The sequence below is a fragment of the Oncorhynchus mykiss genome, chromosome 4 (genome assembly GCF_013265735.2).
Source record: "Oncorhynchus mykiss isolate Arlee chromosome 4, USDA_OmykA_1.1, whole genome shotgun sequence".
NCBI classification, from domain to species: domain Eukaryota; kingdom Metazoa; phylum Chordata; class Actinopteri; order Salmoniformes; family Salmonidae; genus Oncorhynchus; species Oncorhynchus mykiss.
The window spans coordinates 10,802,668-10,820,305 of record NC_048568.1 but is presented as its reverse complement, the minus strand read 5'-3'; the positions used below and the strand labels follow the sequence as shown (position 1 = coordinate 10,820,305).

The 17,638-nt window shown below is 42.5% G+C and overlaps 2 protein-coding genes across 6 annotated transcripts in view; one reads left to right on the top strand and one right to left on the bottom strand.

Annotated features, from left to right (window-relative positions):
• The window catches only part of LOC110522067 (probable palmitoyltransferase ZDHHC14), a 50,630-nt gene extending 47,568 nt beyond the window's left edge, over window positions 1-3,062 (top strand). For 3 of the 4 annotated variants that reach the window (XM_021600140.2, XM_021600139.2, XM_036975611.1), the window contains one exon: window positions 1,555-3,062. In XM_021600140.2, coding sequence (XP_021455815.2) covers window positions 1,555-1,977 — 423 coding nt within the window. In that variant the 3' untranslated portion in view covers window positions 1,978-3,062. The remainder of the gene's footprint in view (window positions 1-1,554) is intronic. The other variant, XM_021600141.2, reaches the window with a different exon arrangement.
• A 3,666-nt stretch (window positions 3,063-6,728) lies between these two features.
• lgals8a (galectin 8a) lies at window positions 6,729-16,359 on the bottom strand. Of its 2 annotated transcripts, none has more exons than XM_021600138.2 (9): window positions 16,207-16,359; window positions 15,527-15,615; window positions 15,162-15,372; window positions 10,369-10,488; window positions 10,079-10,132; window positions 9,831-9,857; window positions 9,238-9,326; window positions 8,880-9,045; window positions 6,729-8,363 (listed from the first exon to the last, which is right to left on the bottom strand). In XM_021600138.2, exons 1-9 carry the CDS (start codon window positions 16,243-16,245, stop codon window positions 8,214-8,216), a joined length of 945 nt encoding a protein of 314 aa, XP_021455813.1. In that variant the 5' UTR covers window positions 16,246-16,359; the 3' UTR covers window positions 6,729-8,213. The 2 variants fall into 2 exon arrangements, with proteins under 2 accessions (XP_021455813.1, XP_036831505.1); XM_036975610.1 differs by lacking the exon at window positions 16,207-16,359 and adding an exon at window positions 15,755-15,782.
• Window positions 16,360-17,638: the final 1,279 nt, after the last annotated feature.

Below are 17,638 nucleotides of genomic sequence, written 5' to 3'. Positions count from 1 at the left end.
TGCATATTATTGATACCATTTGAAAGGAAACACGTTGAAGTTTGTGGAAATGTTAAATTAATTTAGAAGAATGTAACACATTAGATCTGGTAAAAGATAACAATGTTTTTTTTTTTTGTAAAAGAAATTGTACCATCTTTGAAATGCAAGAGAAAGGCCATAATGTATTATTCTAGTCAGGCGCAATTTCGATTTCGGCCACTAGCAGTGTTTGTGCAAGTTTTTGACTGATCCAATGAACCATTTTATTTCTGTTCCAAATGTTGTATCAAGACTGCCCAAACGTCCCTAATTGGTTTATTAATACATTTTCAAGTTCATCACTGTGCACTCTCCTCAAACAATAGCATGGTAGGTTTTCACTGGAATAGCCACTGTAAATTGCACAGTGCAGTTAGATTAACAAGAATTGAAGCTTTCTGCCAATATCAGATATGTCTATGTTCTGGGAAATGTTCTTGTTACTTACAATCTCATGCTAATCACATTAGCCTACGCTACCTCAGCCGTTTCGCGGGGGACCCACCGATCCTGTAGAGGTTTTACTACTGTACGTCAGTAACTCACTCAAGGGCTCTCGCTTACAAATGACAAATTGAACCAGGCTTTGATGTTATTACAGGCCAACAGAGGGCAGTAATCGGTCTATATCCATGTCATTATTGGGCTCTGAACTTCTTTCTCTCTCTTTCTGTCTCTCTGTCTCTCTCTCTCTCTCTCTCACTCTCTCTCTCTCTCTCTCGCTCTCGCTCTTACTTCTCTCTCTCTCGCTCTTACTTCTCTCTCTCTCTTTCTCTCTCTCTCTCTCTCTCTCTCTCGCTCTTACTTCTCTCTCTCTCGCTCTTACTTCTCTCTCTCTCTTTCTTGCTCGCTCTCTTTCGGTGGCTGCCGTGGGCTTTACCCTCTGGTCCAGAGAGCAGTATTTAATAGTAAATGAACACAGCTCATGTGTTTTGTATTCATTAATTCAACGGGGTGTAGCTTCTCACTTCTCACTCTGCTTTTAAGTGTGACGGATGAGGAACTCCTATCACCCTCACTCTGAATATATCCATGTTTTAAATCACCGGTACTCTGCTGAATAATGATGAATATCATTCCCTCAACGTCGGTGGATCCTCTCCCTGCATTGCTTTTCAAATAGGTGTTTTATATCTCAAGCAGAATAATCATAGTCTTCTGGGTGGTTCCTCATTTGCATACAGCCTTGTTTGAAGCTGGCAGCTGTGAGAACAAGTAACTTTGGCCAAACGCCCGTGGAGAGATTATGAAAATATTCTTTTTTTTAAACTAAAATAATCCATTTTGGGCAATCTCAAAATGTGTTGAGTTGTTTGAGTTGACGTAGTGAGTTAACTTCATGTTCTTTTTCTTCTTTCCTCCTCTTTCTGTTTTGTCTGTTAACCTTTTTATTTGTGTGTATTTCCACTCCCCCTATAATTTCCTTCCTTCATTTCCTGTCTCTCATCAAAAACATATAATTCTCCTACTGTTTCTTTTTCCCCTTCTCTTATCTTCATCTATCTCTCCATTTCACTGTCCCTGTCTCCTCAGTGTGACCAAGAGCACTGCATTCAGAGCACCAAATTCGTTTTGCAGGCTGCCGCCACCCCCCTGCTCCACAGCAACTCCGTCATGATTGGTGGAGGGGGACCCCCTTTCCCTGGGAAGAGTTCCTTGGTGGTCCCCTGTGCCTCCCTGGCCCCCAGCCAGCCCTCCCTGCCCTCCATGCCCGGGCTGAGCTGTGCAGGGGACATGTTGACTCTGAGGGACCCAGACACCCACTGCCACCACCACCACTTTGCCAGCCCTGAGGAGACTCCCTCGCCCTCTGGCCCTATGCCTCTGACTTTGCCCTGCGCTGCCCACATGACCCACGGTGGACACATCCACCCGGCCCAGCTCTACGACCCTGCCAGCCAGGACTCTCTGCATGAGGACTCTGTCAGGGGCCTGGTTAAACTCAGCTCTGTCTGAGACTGGGCCCCACTGCCATTTCCCCCTGGCTCTTTGGAACCACTACCCAGACATCACACTATTCCTTATGTAATGCACTACTTTTGATCAGAGCCCATGAACTCTGGTAAAAAGTAGTGCACTATATAGGGAATAGGTTGCCATTTGGGACGTAGCCTCTCCCCTCTCTATCTCTCCTTCCCTCCACACTCAGGACCAAAGCCATATTTCCCCTAACATTCCACCTGAGCGCTCCCTCCATCCCACCCAGATTTGCGCCCACCTGTTGAGTTAAGCTATTGTAGTGCCAAACAGACAGACAGACCCTCAGTCTCCACTGCACCTGACCAGGACCAAAGTCACACTTCTGACTCCCACTTCCTCTTCACAGTAGTATAGCTGGTGCTCTACCAGGTGTCTACCAGGCCTGGATACAGGTTCAGCCTTCTGCCAAATGTTCATGACTTGTGCTTTATTCTCCAATGACATGTAGAGGAAATCACCCGAATCTCTCTTCTCTCTCTCAGCTAAAACCTACCAAGGCAGTTGCCATTTTGTTTTGCTGACATCCGAGGACACACACAGCGTGATACTTCCCTGGTTCTTCGGGACTGTTGATTTGCTGGAAAGACATGAATCCGGACTAAATACAGGACTTGTTTATAGGTTTCCACGTGTGTTGTGTGTCCTGAGTGGTGACACTCTTTTATACAGTAGTAATGGACACAGCCAATCAGTGTTAGCCCTGGCCACAGATGATGTCACTTCCGGTTTGAGATTGTGTCAACACTGTACGTGGTAATCGGTGGTGTTCATTAGTCAGTCCTGGTGTCTGTGTGACGCCAGTCGCATTTCATTTTTGTTTTGTTCAAATGTGATGCCAAAACATCATGGCTGCATCCCAAATGTCACACTCTATTTAGTGCACTACTTTTGACCGGGGCCTATAGGGCTCTGGCAAAAGTAGCGCACTATATAGGGAATAGGTTGCCATTTGGGATGTAGATAATATGTAATATGATTACTGTGCCAAGAAATTGTCATTGACTTCCAGCTTTATACATTAATGCCTGTGGATAATTAATAAATTCACATTTTTTTATGTACAAGGGTGGATTTTATTTATTCAACCAGCCGGTGCGCAGTCATTTGACAGAAGGGCAACACAATACCCAATACCCTTTTCAGTGAATACCCTTTGCAGACGGAAATGAGCTGCTAGCTAAGTCTGGTACAACTGTTGACAAAATTCCCAGGTTTTCCAGACGTCACAGTCGGAAGACTATGTATCATGCTCTCTCACAAGTCTACGACTGAATGCTTGCAGGCCAGTTCAGGGCCGGCCCTAGCCTTTTTGTGGACCTAAGCGAGATTTGGTTGGGAGACCACCAGAGGTTTTTAGTTTTAAAGTACATTTCCTGAATTCTACACATTTTGCCATGTTCTTTTGGAGTTTCATTTATTTGATCATTTAAAACAAGGTACACATACAAAATGATGCACTTGATTAAGAATCATCGAGAATAAACAAAAAAAAGTATAAAACATTTCCATTGGGGAGTAGAGAAAATGGTGCAGTTTTAAAGTGTTCTGCAGTTCTACACATGTTGCCATAGGGTGGAGAGAAAATATTTGCTGTTTTACAGCTAATTTCCTGCAATTCTACTCATGTTGCCATGGTGTGGAGAAATATTTTTGCAGTTTTAAAGTCATTTCCTGCGATTCCCCTAGCGGCCGGGGGCCCCAAGCGATCGCTTATATCACTAATGCCTGGAGCCGGCCCTGAGTCAGCTGACGGCAGTGACTGATATCTTATTTACATTGTGTAGGTACTGGTAGATCTACATGGCAAAGCCAGCTGTGAGGGATCAGCTGCTGGCTGGATGGTTCGTGAGATAATGATGCAAATGCTATTTTTAGGGCTGATAGATGCTGTATACTGCTCTCTAGTGGATACACTGAGGACTGAGATTCACTTGCCCTCAGACTTATCGTCTGTACTGAAAGTACTGTAGCTTGGTCCCAAATCTGTTGGTGCTCTTGCCATTGCTCGTTGTCAAGACAAACAGTGCTAAGGGAGTTGGCATGATAGCACAAACAGACTGGCACTCAGTCTGTCGTCAAAGAGAATACACAACGCACAATCAATGAAGGATATATTAAGTTTTCATTTATTCTTGCTCGCAGATAAAATGCAGAATTGACATTACTAAGAATTGCAAAACACTCATTTAAAATACATAACACATAATACGTGACAGGAATAGAATACGGGACACTTGAAACATTAAAGGACATTTTTCATGATGAAAATTGAAATGTTAATGTGTGATTGTTAAAAAGAGAATTTTAAGGAAAGGCCATTTAAGAGCTAGAGTTATTATACAGTCTGATAGCAGTGGGCAGAGTGGTGTTTCACAGTCTGATAGCAGTGGGTAAAGTGGTGGCAGTGGGTAGGTCATTCAGTGGGTGGTCAAGAGTGTGCATGTCCTTCACCAGGTGCGCAGTCACTTGGCAGAAAGGTTTAGTTTTAAAGTACATTTCCTGCAATTCTACACATGTTCTTTTGGAGTTTCATGCATTTGATCATTTAAAACAAGGTACACATACAAAATGATGCACTTGATTAAGAATCATCGAGGATTAACAAAAATAAGTATGCAACATTTCCATTGGGGAGTCGAGAAAATGGTGCAGCTTTAAAGTAAGCGTGCACTGCAGCCTGTTGTCGCCTGCTCTGCAGTGACGGGAGCTGTAGTTGCACTGCTCAACCTCTGGAGATGAACCTCAAGGCCCTCTGCACCCTGTCTACTTGGGCCGGCTGCTTTTTACTGCATCCAACTAACAGCACTCCACTGTATTCCAGAGAAGGCCTGATCAGTGTAGTGTATACTGTGACCAGATATTCATCTGGTCGGCCATTTCTGACAAGGACAGTCAAAAAGTGTAGGCGTTTTGAGGCCTTGACTGCGCCACATGTGTCACCACTGAGGTTAGAGTCCAGATAAAAACCAAGATATTTAGTCATTGTTACCGCTGGTACTTCCTGTTCTCCTAGGATTAGAGGTGCAGGTTGTGGAGGGTCTGTTGAAAAACATAGCAGAATTTCCACAGACTTTTTATCCGTTCAGGAGCATGTAGTTGGATGGGGCCCACTCTTCCAGCTGCTTTGCCTCCAAGCCCATGGAAGTGTCCTCTTGGATGCTGGTTAATGGTATGCCTCGGGACAACCCTATATTGTCCGCATACCCAGTATCCAGAGTGTCACTGAAGACAACTTTTCGGGTGGACATGTGAAGGAGAAACAGATGTGGTGAAACCACACACCCTTGTGGCACACCAGAAGTGACCTCTGACCAAGGCCTAAATGTGCCATTTGCCATCACGCTCTGCCTTCTTTCTAGTGGTGTAGCTGCTGAGCCAGGCTAGTAAACCTAGGACACAGTTCAATGTCAGACAGATGTTGTGAGAGCTTTGCCTGATCTACTCGAACAATGGATTTGGACACATGTTCAAGTAACACCCTCACCATTACTGGTTTTCTGGAATCTGTAGCTGTCAGACAGGAGTGTATAGCTTTCACAAGGGCGGTAGTAGTGCTGGATTAAAGACTCACTGCAAAAGAATGTCCCACCTATAAATACAGGAATGTACACACACAAGGGTAATAAAATAAAAAAGTGTTGTGAGCAAAATAGTGTTTTTTTTATACACTTCATTGAGTAAGTCATTCAATGAGTAGGTCTGAGGGTGCCCTCTAATATCATCAACCTCGCTCCTAGCTTGCAGGAACAGTACAGCCCAACAGTGGAGATGTCATAGTACCCATGTAGCCTAGCGGTCAAACAGGGAAATGGTTCCAATCAATTTTCCACCATTCATTTTTCCCATAGGGAATTTTAGAAACACTTTAAATAAGGTCTGTGTTTCGTGCAGGCTTACCCTGACGTGATGTTTTGATAACCATGTACATTTCAGTGGTGGAAAAAAATAAAATGTCATACTTGAGTAAAGTTATGACTCAAGTAAAAGCGAAAGTCACACAGTAAAATACTACTTGAGTAAAAGTCTAAAAGTATTTGGTTTTAAATGTACTGACGTATCAAAAGTAAATGTAATTGCTAAAATATACTTAAGTATCAAAAGTAAAAGTATAAATCATTTACAAACCCTTATATTAAGGAAACCAGACGGCACGATTTTCTATTTATGTATTGATAGCTAGCGGCGCGTTATTTTTCCAAAAATGAAAATAGTGCCCCCTAGCTTCAGGAGGTTAAGGAAACTAGACGGCACCATTTTCTATTTTTTTATTTTTTATGTATTGATAGCTAGCGGCACACTCCAACACTCAGACATCATGTACAAACAAAGCATGTGTGTTTAGTGAGTTTGCCAGATCAGAGGCAGTAGGGATGACCAGGGATGTTCTCTTGATAAGTGCGTGAATTGCACCATTTTCCTTTCCTGCTTCAAATTCAAAATGTAATGAATACTTTTGGGTGTCAGGGAAAATGTATGGAGTAAAAGGTACATTATTTTCTTTAGGAATGTAGTGAGTAAATAAGTCTACACAAAACAGCCCTCATTTGAAGAGTTTCTTAAAATCCCCTATGGGATAAATGATTGTAACCATTTCTCTGTTTGAACACGAGGTTTTATGGGTATTATGACTCATTCTGTGGTACCACACACACACACCCCTACACCTTTTGAGATGTGCCTTTTGTTAAGTAAATCAGGTGATAAACTAAGTAAAAAGGAGACTGGAGTGCGACTTTAATTTGTTAGTTTATTATGGTCACACAACTTTACACATACTTCAGTCATTTCCTATGGTAAAGCTTGTAGGCTTTTGCTTAGTTGTTCTTGGTTGATATTCAAATATAAAACTTCAGTTTTGGGGACAGAAAATACTCAACACACAGTAGCATATGCACAAAATCCACCTTTAAAATGATAGCTCACGAATATCTATGTGGAAACTTGCATAGGAAAGTTGATGACTACCCAACTTTTTGTTAAAGAGGCTCCCTGATAAATTGTATATTTGCGCAGATATTGCTTATAGATATGTTACATAGTGGTTAAGTTGCTATATAAGCCAGTGTCAGTTTAGCCACTGTTCCCAGTATATCGTAAACATAAAATAAACCTTTTTGCTCAGTTATCAAGGGTATTTTTATTTTATTTAACTAGGCAAAAGGGTAAACAAGAATGTCATTCAATACCATACAAGCTCACTCTTGTACTACATGGTATATTGTATAACATATCACATTATGCGATTTTTTTAGATTGGAGAAATGGTAGCAGTGCAACAGCATAGAGCTATAATAAATTAGATCAGCTTTCATCCATATTTTATGCCCGTGGCGGAAAATATTTAGCCGTAGAGTCTAGTAAATGAGATAACCTGCTAATAGGAACGCTTTCACATGCCAGGGATGAAAAGGTTCAAACAAATTGCTATTCTGATGCGTTAGGCCGAAAATGATTATTACAAAACGGATCATAGTGATACTATCACAATAGCCACCTGATCACCCTGCCCACATTGCCTCAAAATGAATAAAAAGGTGTTTCTGTTTTTACCTACCCGTTTGTCACGTTACCCATACCTGCTTCCGCAGATAATTTGCTAATTACATTCAACCTGCTCCAAAATGAATTGATATGTTGTCAGATACTTGATTAGTAGTCCATTAATGTACTGAGAGTCCCAAATTAAAACCAGACCACGCACATAGGAGGAATATCAAGGATAAAATGGGTAGAGGACATGCAGTGGAAGATGCTTTTCAGCCAAGCTATATTGAGTCCCTGGCTGAGGTGGCTATGGCCCATTCTCCATGCTTCTCCCAAAATGCACACTTGCACACTTTCTTGCATGGCTTTTACAATGGTGGATACTTCCTCCAGCCAATGCTTGCACCAATCCATTTAAATCCATGAAGGGGAGTGTGAAAGGTCTGCTACTACATTTCTGGAAAAGGGTTGTGAATTGTGACGTAGCCAGAGTTGGAGGTCCTTCTAAGGGTGACTGGGGTCAGATCTTGGAGGTTAGCAGTGTGTCCTAATAATATATCCTTAAAAGCATTGGATTGATGAAGGCATAGGCTAGCTAGAGGAAGTTAACCACCATATTTCTCATGCGGGTCATTTCCTTTCAAATCAGTGAAGGAATGTGAACAAAAGCACACTTTGGGAGGAAGGAGATACAATTGGGACATAAAACAGATCTTGGAGGTCAGGGATCACCACAGCTTGATATCCAGCAGCTGCAGGTCTCCCAGGATCTCCAGCTCAGTAATGCGGCTCAGGTCCTGGACACGGTGCTTATAGTCCAGTTGGTGGACCCCGTTCACCGCTACCTTGAACTGGTGGGCCTCACACAGGATGATCATCTAGAACGAGCAACAAACGGGCGAGGGTATGAGGGGTAGAATCAGATGTAGTATTCAGACATGGTCTTGCATCAGGCAGCATCACTCCTACATAATGGAATGAAAGTCATGCTATCTGACATAAAACAATGGGATTCAGAATGATCCAGTATAATGCTGTATCTTTCCATTGTTGGGCCTTGCTGTGAATTAATGCAGATACTGTCATTCAAAAATGATTCCAGGCAGACAATAAAACTGTTTCAGACCAAAATTCTCTGTCTTAAGACTATTGACATGAAAGATGACAACTTCAAGGCCAAGAAACCCTAAAGTGGTACTGGCGTTTCCCCAGATATTCCAAGTGTATCCAGGGTCGTTTTCACTAGACACCAAACAGAAGAAAACGGAAAGAAACAGAGTGGGACTACCTGAACTTCACCAATAAGAAACCCGCAAAATGTTTTCTGTTGCCTAACATTTTGATAATGAATACACTCCAGTGGAGTACAGAGGGAGAGGGTGGGGAAGGGTTACCTCAAAGTACTCCCCAGGGGAGAAGGGGAAGCTGGGCAGGGTGTTCTCCTCGGGGCCCCAGCACTCGGACAGGTAGGAGTTACGGATAAACACGGCGGCCTTCATACGGGGGTTCAGGTGGAGCGCTATGTCCTCCGTGTTACCGACTCTCAGGTTCACCAAGAAGCTACAAGTTAAATACAAAAGTCAATTTAGCAGCGAATGACAAAACGCTGCATTTCATCAATGTTAATTGAACAGTTGCTAAATTTCAGAGAATTTATGGATAAAGAATGGTGTGGAATTTGAACAGAGTAATGTGAATTATATTTTATATTTGGACAATCCTTTCATGTCCCCTAGCCTGCTACATACATACCTGTGTGGGTACAGGCTGGTCTGTCCTTTGATTGTGATGGTGTGTCCTACACTCAACCCCTTGGTCAGTTTGCCCCTGAAGGGCAGACTCTGCAACAACAACAACAAAAATCACAAATTACTTCTGTCAGCAGGTCACACAAAATAAATAGCACAGTTCATGTCAGACGAGTAAAGTATTCAAAATGGTGCATCACAAAACAGACTTGGTACAGAGTAACATGTGATGAACCTTAGGTAGTAGCAGAGCGTTGTATTGCAAATATAAGGCTCTAGGTAGTACAGTACATGGCACCAAATCTTCCAGACTCGGATGACCGTGACGCTGTGGAAAATGACATGTACATCACAGTCCCTCAGAGCCTGCTGTAATGCTATTGGGATATTTGTCCATGTCTGGAATAGGTGATTCAATAAGACAACTTCCAAAGGCCCAGTTGTTGTGGCACCAGTGGGCTCAATTTGATTTGAAATTTAAAAAATGTAAAAAACTAGTTGACAAATGTTGTTCTAATCAAATGTGTGATGTATTACATCGGCAGCACAGCTGCTTCATATTACAATCATATAATATATTATGTAATAACAACTTACCAAGTCATCTGACATTGAAAGCACTTCCTGTCAAAAAGAAAGTAAACGTTTTGCTCTCATTAGAGGCAAAGCATACTTGACTTGAATTTAATGCTATACATGTTGGCATAAAGAGTCCATGCAGTGTGTTAAACAATCCCATCGCTTGGAGTCAAAAAGGCTCCCCTCCAAAAGCACCACAACCGCGTTGGCAGTCTTAGCAACAATAGATTTCCTTTTATTTCATGTTGATAAAGCAACTTCCTTACATTGGCTTGTGGGCCTCTGTTGTTCACAACACCAGGTGGAGGTGGACCGGAGTTCTACAATTTGAAGTGACAAAAACTTTTTACACCCATGGGTCGGTCACAACAGGTCAAACTGTTGTTCAGAACTTAAATCTCTGGCAAGGACATATACGTCTTGTGAAGAATTCAACTTGAGGTGCATAACATATGGCTGGAGGCCTTGAAATCATAAAGCCAGTTAGGCTATAGCTGGATAATATGAAATGTTTCATATCTGACATATAATAATGAAGTTAGGATGAGTTACTTACAGAGCCGGGGAAGAAGCCGATGGCCTGAACCTTGACCTTTCCAGAAATGGCCAGTGTGTCCACCTTATCCAGGTCCAGTCTGTGGTTATACTGCAGTACATGAGCACCGTTCACTGCCACCTAGAGAGAGGTAGATAACAGTGAGACAAACAGTGGGAGAATCCTCTAAAGCAGAGGTGTCAAACTCATTCCATTCCATTAAGACCTAGACAACCAGGTGATGAGTTCTTTACTATACTAAACAAAAATATAAAACATTGAAAGTGTTGGCCCCATGTTTCATGTGCTGAAATAAAAGATCCCAGACATTTTCCAAACTCACAAAAAGTGTATCTCTCTCAAATCGTGCGCACAAATGTGTTTACATCCATGTGAGTAAGCAGTTCTCCTTTGCCAAGATAATCCATCCACCTGACAGGTGTGGCATATCAAGAAACTGATTAAACAGCATGATCAATACACAGGTGCACCTTGTGCTGCGGACAATTAAAGGCAGCTCTAAAACATGCAGTTGTGTCACACAACGTCTCAAGTTGAGGGACCATGCAATTGGCATGCTGACTGCACAAAGTGTCCGACAGAGCTGCTGCCAGAGAATTTAATGTTCATTTCTCTACCATATGCCGCCTCCAATGTAATTTGACAGTACGTCTAACTGGCCTCACAACCACAGACCACGAGTAACCACGTCAGACCAGGACTTCCACATCTGGCTTCTGCACCTGTGGGATCGTCTTATGGACAAGGGGTTTCTGAGGAGTATTTCTGTCTGTAATAAAGCCATTTTGTGGGGAAAAACTCATTTTGGTTGGCTGGGCCTGGCTCCCTAGTGGGTGGGCCTATGCCCTCCCAGCCCCATCCATGGCTGCGTCCCTGCCCAGTCATGTGAAATCCATAGATTAGGGCCTAATTTACTTATTTCAAATTGACTTATTTCCTTCTATGAACAGTAACTCAGTAAAATCTTAGAAATTGTTGCATGTTGCGTTTATATTTTTGTTCAGTATAATTAGTGATCATAACTCATCAATCAAGTACAAGGGAGGAGCGAAAACCCGCAGACAGTCGGCCCTCCGTGTAATGAGTTTGACACATGCTCGAAAAGGCTTCCATAGTCTCTCTGCTCTAACATAAGCAACATGTTAAATCTTGGTTACCAAGTAACAAGCTGATTCCTAAGAGGAGCAGCAGGATGGCTAGTTAGCTTGCCAGGGTCATATTCACTAGGCAAATGGAAGAAAGCAGACTGAAAAAGGGACGGACAAGGACTACAAGACTTTGTCCAATGAGAAACACTTGTTTTAGTTTTCCATTGCAAAACGCCTATCCAGAGATGTTTGATCGGGTTCAAGTCCGGGCTTTGGCTGGGCACCGCAAGGACATTCAGAGACTTGTCCCAAAGCCACTCCTGCGTTGTCTGGCTGTGTGCTTAGGGTCATTGTCCCGGTGGAAGGAAAACCTTCGCCCCAGTCTGAGGTCCTGAGCGCTCTGGAGCAGGTTTTTCATCAAGGATCTCTCTGTACTTTGCTTTGTTCATCTTTCACTCGATCCCGACTAGTCTCCCAGTCCCTGTCGCTGAAAAACATCCCCACAGCATGATGCTGCCACCACTATGCTTCACCGTAGGGATGGTGCCAGGTTTCCTCCAGATATTCAGGCCAAAGAGTTCAATCTTGGTTTCATCAGACCAGAGAATCATGGTTTGAGTCCCTTAGGTGCCTTTAAGGTAAACTCCAAGCGGGCTGTCATGTGCCTTTTACTGAGGAGTGGCTTCCGTCTGGCCAAAGGAAGACCTGATTGATGGAGTGCTGCAGAGATGGTTGACCTTCTGGAAGGTTTTCCCATCTCCACAGAGGAACTCTGGAGCGCTGTCAAAGTGACCATCGGGTACTTGGTCACCTTCCTGACCAAGGCCCTTCTCCCCCAATTGCTCAGTTTGGCCGGGCGGCCAGCTCTAGGAAGAGTCTTGGTTGTTCAAACTTCTTCCATTTAAGAATAATGGAGGCCACTGTCTTCTTGGGGACCTTCAATGCTGCATGTATTTTTTGGTACCCTTCCCCAGAACTGTGCATTGAAACAATCCTGTCTCGGCGCTCTAAGGACAATTCCATCAACTTCATGGCTTGGTTTTTGCTCTGACATGCACTGTCAACTGTGGGACCTTATATAGACAGGTGTGTGCCTTTCCAAAACATGTCCAAAAATGTAATTTATCACAGGTGGACTCCAATCAAGTTGTAGAAGCATCTCAAGGATGATTAATGGAAACAGGATGCACCTGAGCTCAATTTCGAGTCTCATAGCAAAGGGTCTGAATACAGTGGGGAGAACAAGTATTTGATAACCTGCAAAATCGGCAGTGTTTCCTACTTACAAAGCATGTATGATTTTTATCATAGGTACAATTCAACTGCGAGAGACAGAATCTCAAACAAAAATCCAGAAAATCACATTGTACGATTTTTAAGTAATTAATTTGCATTTTATTTGCATGACATAAGTATTTGATCACCTACCAACCAGTAAGAATTCCAGCTCTCACAGACCTGTTAGTTGTTCTTTAATAATCCCTCCTGTTCTCCAGTCATTACCTGTATTAACTGCACCTGTTTGAACTCGTTACCTGTATAAAAGACACCTGTCCACACACTCAATCAAACAGACTCCAACCTCTCCACAATGGTCAAGACCAGAGAGCTGTGTAAGGACATCAGGGAAAATTGTAGACCTGCACAAGGCTGGGATGGGCTACAGGACAATAGGCAAGCAGCTTGGTGAGAAGGCAACAACTGTTGGCGCAATTATTAGAAAATGGAAGAAGTTCAAGATGACGGTCAATCACCCTCAGCGAGGGTGAGGTATCAGCCCAGAACTACATGACAGGACCTGGTCAATGACCTGAAGAGAGCTGGGACCACAGTCTCAAAGAAAACCATTAGTAACACACTACGCCATCATGGATTAAAATCCTGCAGCGCACGCAAGGTCCCCCTGCTCAAGCCAGCGCATGTCCAGGCCCGTCTGAAGTTTGCCAATGACCATCTGGATGATCCAGAGGAGGAATGGGAGTAGGTCATGTGGTCTGATGAGACAAAAATACAGCTTTTTGGTCTAAACTCCACTCGTAGTGTTTGGAGGAAGAAGAAGGATGAGAACAACCCCAAGAACACCATCCCAACCGTGAAGCATGGAGTAGGAAACATCATTCTTTGGGGATGCTTTTCTACAAAGGGGACAGAACGACTGCACCGTATTGAGGGGAGGATGGATGGGGCCATGTATCGCGAGATCTTGGCCAACAACCTCCTTCCCTCAGTAAGAGCATTGAAGATGGGTCGTAGCTGGGTCTTCCAGCATGACAACGACCCGAAACACACAGCCAGGGCAACTAAGGAGTGGCTCCGTAAGAAGCATCTCAAGGTCCTGGAGTGGCCTAGCCAGTCTCCAGACCTGAACCCAATAGAACATCTTTGGAGGGAGCTGAAAGTCCGTATTGCCCAGCGACAGCCCCGAAACCTGAAGGATCTGGAGAAGGTCTGTATGGAGGAGTGGGCCAAACTCCCTGCTGCAGTGTGTGCAAACCTGGTCAAGAACTACAGGAAACGTATGATCTCTGTAATTTCAAACAAAGGTTTCTGTACCAAATATTAAGTTATGCTTTTCTGATGTATCAAATACTTATGTCATGCAATAAAATGCAAATTAATTACTTAAAAATCATACAATGTGATTTTTTAGATTCCGTCTCACAGTTGAAGTGTACCTATGATAAAAATTACAGACCTCTACAAGCTTTGTAAGTTGGAAAACCTTCAATCAGCAGTGTATCAAATACTTGTTCTCCCCACTTTAAATAAGGCTCTTTTTTTTTTTCTTTTTTAAAAAAATATTTCAAACATTTCTAAAAACCTGTTTTTGCTTTGTCATTATGGGGTATTGTGTGTAGATTGAAGACTTTTTTTATTTAATACATTTTAGAATAAGGCTATAATATAACAAAATGTGGAAAAAGGGAAGGGCTCTAAATACTTTCCAAATGCACTGTATTTGGCTTTTACCTTAGCCATAAGAAACCTTCTGAAGCCAACCTCAACCACTAAGGGAAGTGAAAAATATATTATACTGAATTATTAACACATCTTGCAGGCAAAACTGACTTAGCACCTTCCCCCATGCTTAATATACAACCACCGGACTGAACAGTGACACATAAAAACAAGGAAATGAAAGTGAATCTTTGAGTCACAGGCCATGTCCCAAATGTCACCCTGTTCCCTATATAGTGAACTAGTTTTGATCAGGGCCCTATGAGCTCTTGTCAAAAGTAGTGCACTAAATAGGGAATAGGGTGCCATTTGGGACGTGTCCACAGGCTTATGCCTGATACAGGGAAAGGACGTGATCATGAGGAAAACATTTATTTCAAGAGCATCCCTTTCTCTACATGAAAAGTATGTTGCATGTTAAACTCTCAAAAAGGCCAAAAAGCACCTACACCTATTCCCACAGAACCACGAGCCAGTCTTTTCAATTAACAATATTGTTAGGAATAATTATGAACCTGAACATTGATCCAGGGCAAAGGCTATTATAGATCAGGGGAATCTGGGGCTGTATGTATCAAGCATCTCAGAGTAGGAGTGCTGATCTAGGAACAGATCCCCATAGTGCATTTAACCTTATTAACTGTGATTAGTAATACGCAAAACAGATCCTAGATCAGCACCGCTACTATGAGACGATTTACGAGTATGGGCTTAAAGGCATCTAATCTGATCACTAGTTATCCTGACCTTAAACTCGTCTTTCTGCACCAGGACGATCATCTCAAACGTTGACCCCAGTGTGAAAGCGTTCTTATACAGGATCTCCTCCTTGCCCCAGGTCTCTCTCTCCAGTGTGTTGCACACGATGCAGGGAGATCTCTTAAAGCGAGGGTTGAAATGGAAGGCTATGTCCGCTCTGGGCTTTGTGCTGTTCCCACGGGTGAAGTCCACCTGAAACCTGGACACACGCACACAGCTGTAATTTGCTATAAGCGACTTCATCAACTTCCATAAAATGTTCTTTCATATGACTGCATGTCTAGAGACACGTGACGGTAATGTGATGTCATTCTTGAGATGTGTGTGTAGTGTATCCATAATCAACCCCATACCTCTCACAATCACTGGGAACAGTGCCTTGAATGAGCACCATCTCCCCCGGCTGTAAACCTCCCAGGATTGTCCCAGCAAAGGGAATGGTCTGTGAGTAGAGTAGAATGTGTTAATTGATAGCAAAATAGTCAGACTAGGTTGTTGTTTGAATGCATGAAATGAGAATTTATGTTAAACTGAAACACTCATAATAGACATATTCTACAAAACTAAAGTGAAAGTATGACCTGATGCGGCATTCAAGACAACATGGAAACTGTTGAACCTCCGAATTAAAATGTGCATGCAAGTTTTGCATAGAGCTTCCTACTGGTTGAAACGGACACCTTCCAAGTGGGAAACACTGAGCTTATTTCCCAGTTGTCATGAACGCGGCATGAGCTCTATGAACTATTTCCTGCTGTCAAAAAACATTGCACGCACGCGCCTGACCTACATAGACACTTCAGAAAGGTTCAGTACTTGTGGGACTGTTCGTGTACCTAACGTCATCAAACCATGTTTTCCAGCTTCATATCAACCTGATAAATGATGAAAGAGACAGCGCTTGTATAACTGACGTTAGCTGATAACTAGCTAACTGACCGAGCTGAATTCAATATTATCTTGCTTTAGTTTATGTATGAGCAAGTATGAATCACAATTTAAAAAATATATATATATTTTCAAAACATCTCACCGGATTCAGAACAGTTTGTTTCGGGTTCGTGATCGACATAGTTGAGTAGTTCAGCAGAAAGCGTTCAAATGGGCCCAAGAATGCCAACGTCCCGTGCTTTTCATTAACCGTCCGGTTACTTCCTCATACGATGTAAAAACAAACGGCTTTCAGCCAATGACATTCAAAGCCCCGCCTTCGCTATGTGACAGCTGGGGTCGAGGCACGGTTTTCAGATTGCGCTTTATTACATTTTCTTTCTTGCAACAATTTGTTTTTTTTGGGGGGGTGGGGGGCCCTTGGTCCATATGTTTGGTTGTTTAGCAACAAAAACGACGCGCGCAAAAGCATGGGGCAAAACATGAGGTTGGCTAAGATTGACATGTAAACTATATCTTCTTCCAATGTTAATTGAAAACAAATACGTTTGAACAATGACCACGTCTCAAATACATCGTTAGCTAGTGAATTTTAGACATATTAGCATTGACATTAAACCAATCAAAACAAGACCTCAATAAGAATAACTAAACTGAAATGAGCCATTTACGATTAAGCACCTAGAAATGTGCCATTCTTGCTAGCAATCTGGCCATCCAAAATCAAAACAGGCGGACTTCTAACAAATGGAAGCGCTCAGCTTTCTTGGGAGTTTTCAGCCAACCCATCCATTGTACGATTTGTGTCAAATAAATGAACTGCTTAGTAGCCTACTTATACTGCTCAACTTCTGGCTCAAATTTGGTGATATGCCAATGTTCCTTGCCACTCATTGTCACTATGAAACGCCAGCGGTGGATAAAGTACTTGTCATACTTGAGTAAAAGTAGACCTTAATAGAAAATGACTCCGTTAAGTGTCAGCCAGAAAAATACTAAGCGTTTTAAATGCACAGTACAGTGATGGACGAAGTACTCAAATGCCAGAGTAATAGTAACAAAAGGAAACGCTATACCTAAAATGTCAAACCAGATGGCACAATTGTTTTGGAACAGCAGTGTAGAGTTCTTTAAGGCATTTTACTACAAGTAAAAAAAGTACTACAAGTTAAGCTTTGGGGTATCTGTAACTTACCTTTTTTACATTCCTAAGGACCACTACTCCCATACGTTTTCCCTGACACCCAGAAGTTACATTTTTAATGCACAGCAGAATAGAATGGTCCATTCACACGCAACACCCCAGTCATCCCTACGGCCTCTGATCTGACACGCAAACTCATGCTCTGTAAATAGTCTTGTTGAGTGTGCTCCTGGGATAAAACTTTTTTTGCCAACTGGTTTGCTTAAGGAATTTGAAATGTATTTATGCAATTATATTTAATGTACTGAAGTATCAACAATCTAGTATTTTACTGGGTGACTTTCACTAGTCATTTTCTATAGGAAGGTATCTTTACTTTTACTCAAGTATGACATTTGAGTCCATTCCCCCCACACAACTGGCCAGGGTT